At 40.5% G+C, this 4,727-nt stretch overlaps 1 protein-coding gene across 1 annotated transcript; it reads right to left on the reverse strand.

The window, feature by feature from the left end:
• Positions 1-336: 336 nt before the first annotated feature.
• atf3 (activating transcription factor 3) lies at positions 337-2,981 on the reverse strand. The gene is made up of 4 exons (XM_053483714.1): positions 2,852-2,981; positions 2,048-2,310; positions 1,856-1,963; positions 337-1,635 (listed from the first exon to the last, which is right to left on the reverse strand). Exons 2-4 carry the CDS (start codon positions 2,300-2,302, stop codon positions 1,378-1,380), a joined length of 621 nt encoding a protein of 206 aa, XP_053339689.1. The 5' UTR covers positions 2,303-2,310; positions 2,852-2,981; the 3' UTR covers positions 337-1,377.
• Between the last annotated feature and the right edge of the window lie 1,746 nt (positions 2,982-4,727).

Consider the following 4,727-nt stretch of genomic DNA (forward strand, 5'->3'; position numbering starts at 1 on the left):
AAGAAACAGGTGTAGATGATGAAAGATGATCAGGTTGGTGATTAGTATTTACTGGTGATGAGAATGGGAAAGCAGAGTGGCTAGATACTGACGAAAGGGGAAATTAGGTTGCTGCTGAGGTTATTACATGAGCAACCAGCTTTTGAATTGTATCTTTAGGCTGTTTGCAGACTTTCGCAGCAAAGCTCCCCCCATCTCTTTAATTTTATTGAAATCATTGAATTTTATCCATTACAAAGAAATGAGGGCTGGCTCAAGACCTTGGCACAGGTACCATGTACATGAGGAAAACAAAACAAACAAACAAACACAAAGATACACATGAAATGATAAGTATATGTGTACAGAGGTATTTTAATGATGTGACAAAACATAAATACAGCCCACATTAATTAATACGGGATGTTGACGTTTAAATACCATTCAACAACCAGGTTTAATGTGAGAAGTGCACGTGAACAGCTTGAAAGGGATCAGACATGGCCTACGTGGCAGAGAAACATACATAGCTTAATTTCAAAACTTGGAAATCTAAAAAAATATATTAATATTAATAATAACAATGACAACAATAATAAAATAGGACAATCTTTTGACGCCTGCATCTTTTGTCCAACTTAAAAACAACAACAACAAAAAAAAAACACTAGTTATAAGGGAAAGTAAAATAAACAAAGGTAGTTCAGTGTTTCACCATGACGCAGGAGCACTCGGCTATAATGCACCACAACTATACAAAAGCTATTTTAAAGTGACCAGATTGTGCATGTAGATTAAATGAAGGTTGTACAAAAATACCCACAGTAGAACACTTTAACACACAGATGTTGTATCAAAACACAATTCTGAGATGAACAAGGAACAAACTTTATCATGGAGGGTTTAACAGGACACGATTTCTGTTTGTTTGAATCCTCAAGCAGCTACTGATAGATAACAGTAATGTCCACAATCTTTCATTCCATTTCCTTGTTCTTTTTCTCCATCTGCATTTCCACACTATGTCCTTCGTGACCTGAGATAGGAGCGTAGCAGCAGCTTGAAGATTATAGAGACGCTAAGCAGAAGCTATGGACATACATCGAGCTTCATACATATTTTTTATGCCACAGTGATCCACCTTTTTTCATTTTTAGTGCTAGATACCATTAGTGACTTGAGTCACACGTAGCTTTGGTGCACATACAGTACAAAAACAACATTGTTACAGCATTTCAAACAACATTTAAATACAACAAAAACAAAATGACCTCTGAGGTTAGTGCTCATACATATTGCTTGCTCATGTCCTCAGTCCGTTACAGTGTACTACTTTATCGAGCGAGTCCGTTCAGTACTCCTTGGCAACATCTTCTAAAAAAAAAAAGTCTTTGTGCTTTAAATCTGTTCACATGTGGTAAGTACGGATGGGTTTGTCGATGTGGTCGTGGTAAAGTTCATACACTGCAGCGTGGTCTCTTTGATCTGTTGGATGAACAGATTCCTCTCATCTTCAGGAGTTTGTCCATTGTGTGCGCGGACGATGCAGGTTGGCCGGTGCAGGTTCAGCATGTAGACTAGCTGCTGCTTCTGGTTTTTTAGCTCCTCAATCTGCGCCTTCAGCTCAGCATTTAAGGACTCCAGCTTCTCTGACTCCTGCCAGAAAAGGAGTTGAGAAGATTAAAGTTAAACTTTTTTCACAAGAAACGTAAACAATGTAAAACAATATGTCTATAAAAAAAAGCAAACCAAGAGCCAGGTTATCTTAATCGCTTACATTGAATAATCTTAGGACCTTTTATGTACAGCAGATTATATGTCAGGGTGAAACCTTAAAGGATCTATCTATAAAGGGCACACAGGCCCAAGACACTACCTTTTGTAAACCGTCCGTTTTCTCCTTCTTCTTGTTCCTACACTTCGCAGCAGCAATTTTGTTTCTTTCCCGTCGTCTTTTCCTGCGATTTAGCTCCTCCGCTGTGAACTGTAAAGAGAAAACATCATTAACACATGAGCCTCTTTTATAAGAGATTTCTGTTCTCAAAAGGAAAACATTGGCCTTCTGTACCTCACTCTTCGCACCCAGCGGCTCAGGGTATCTCTCCGAGCCGGACCCGGAGCAGCTCGTCCCAGCCGTACTCATTCCTCCAGACAGGCGTCGGTTCTGGATGGCATAGCGCAACTCCTCCTTGACGAGAGGGCTGAAATGAGTGAAATCGTCAAGTGTGAGAGAGCCGGGTGGGGACAGACAAGGCATCAGGGTCGTGGCACTGATCTCTGAAGGACCCAGACCCAGACCCAGACCAGGATGCTGAAGCATCATTCTGAAACCTGAAAGCATTGAGGAAGCATTAAAGACACTTATTTAACATTCATTTATAATCACGAATATCAGTTTCATTGAATGGACAAAAACACAACAACTAATGGATAAAGCTAACATAGATTAAGACAGGAAAGTGGGCGGTTACTATCAGTGTAATTACCATGCCATTACAAGCTAAAACTCTTTTTTTTTTTTTTTCAAAAACTTTACTTTAACTTTTACTTTTACTTTAACATATTTACAGAACCACACACACACACACAACGAAACTAACTTATGCTGATGTTTCGTTAAAGCCGTGCGCGCGACCGCTTACGTTACACTTTGACATTGCCCAGTTATAAATCTAACAGCAGTAACTTAAGTGTGTCCGAGTTCCATTAACCGACTAAACACAAAATATAAAGTCTTTACATCTTGCCGAGACATCGTGGAAGGCTTTAAAAGACGTATTTCTGGGTTTTTATTTTCGGTTTAACCAACGTAAACAATGGCGATTCAACAGAGGCGAACCAGCCGACAGCAAAACATTAAATACTAACTTACCCTGTGTGTGAATGAGCTGAAACTCTAACCAGGCTGCTTCTTCTCCTTATCGTTTTTCTACTCTCTTTCTCTCTTTCTCTCTGAGGGAGGTTACAGCTGTGGCCGGTGCGTTGCATCACCCCGGTCCGGTTTTATAGTAGAACCGGCGTGGTATTCTACTAGTAAATGGGTGGAGCCTGAGTGACGTAATCCTATTTATAGCCTCGGGCGGACAGAGGCTGTGGTTCGCGATGATGCAATCAGGCAACCCTCTCCGTGCGCGTGCGCACACACGCACACACACACACTCGCTCTCTCTCTCTCTCTCTCTCTCACACACACACACACACATACCATAAGTGGCCAGGCTCCTGTATCTACCTCAGACCCCCCTGCGCAGGAAGTCAGGGTCATAACATTTCACACTAATGACAAAATCAAGGCATACCAACATAATGACACTGGCTGGCTCTTGTTCGCAAATAGTCAAGAAGATGATAGGTTGCTCGTTTTACTTAACAGTTTGCAGTTCATAAAAACTAGGAAAACTCCCCAGTCCTCAGATTAAAGAAAGAGGTAGTGGTCCAGGTTCAAATCCTCACTCCAATTGTCCTCTCAGCATCAGTCCCAGCCCTGGATAAATACATTTTAGGTAAGGGGGTCATCCAGGACCAGAGTTGAGAACCACCGGGCTAAAAGTTTGTGGACAACTGATGGTGACATCATACTTTACAAAACCGTGGGCAATAATACAAAGTTAGACTCCCTTTCCCTATTGAAATAAGATCCATGCTTATCTTCAGGGGAGGCTTTCCACTAGATATTGGTGTGTAGATGTGGACATTTGTAATTATTCATTTTAGCTACAAGAGCATTAAGGAGATTGATGAGGAGGTTGCAGTGTTCAGTAGGATTGAGTTCAGGGCTCAACCTATCTTTGAGTCCAACCTTATCACCCCTTGTCTTTCTGTATCCAAGTTTGAGAAGAAATCACATATGGATGCAATAATTGTTGGGGTGCGCATACTTTTTAGCTGTTGTGTATGTTACATAAAAAATTATATATATATATATATATATATATATATATATATATATATATATATATATATCGAAGCTGCCTCTAAAGTAAGTAGTCCTTCTTCTTCGACTGGCTTCAGCTATAGTATATGTATGAGTGCATGTGCGTGTGTGTGTGTGTGTGTGTGTGCCAATCCTCCACGCCTGCTCCAAAGGTCTCTCTTAAAGGGCAAGGGTAAGAGATCCAGGGTAGGGCTGTTTGTGTTTCAGTTCATGTGTGAAGGATGAAGTGATTAAAGAAGCACAACAGGGGAGCAAAGTACAACACAGTATACATTCCTTCACTGAGTGTGAATCTTTTACTTCTGGGTTCTGGAAACTTCCAGAGAGAGAGAGAAAGGGAGGGAGAGAGAGAGTGTTACCAGGAAACAGTACTGTAGGAGTCAAAACATGACATTGTTGTGTTGCGTATCTCGTTGGCTGCCAGGATTAGAAACCTTATCTCACTCAGCTTTATTGTGCCTAAAGCTATAAAGCTTAATATTGTGCTTAGTGGTTTTCCCCTACTGCTGTGAAACTATAACCTTATTCCCAGAGTCATGAACACCGTTCTTCCAAGAGATATTTTTACTGATCGTCAGGTAAAACACTAACTGATTTTTAGGTTCCAGGGTAAAGGCACATCATCCTTCGATATGTTGGCCCACTTCAACTAATTAGACATCCATAGTGATTAAATTAGCTTGATATACAGTAATTCCAGCCTCAAATATTCCACATGTTCTCCTTTGTGGATGAATATGAAAGGGTAGTGTAAGGTCTAAAATGGTTTTCAGTTCTTAAGAAAAGCATAAAATTGTTTCCTTATTCCAACTAT

Source organism: Clarias gariepinus, chromosome 2 (genome assembly GCF_024256425.1).
Source record: "Clarias gariepinus isolate MV-2021 ecotype Netherlands chromosome 2, CGAR_prim_01v2, whole genome shotgun sequence".
NCBI lineage: Eukaryota > Metazoa > Chordata > Actinopteri > Siluriformes > Clariidae > Clarias > Clarias gariepinus.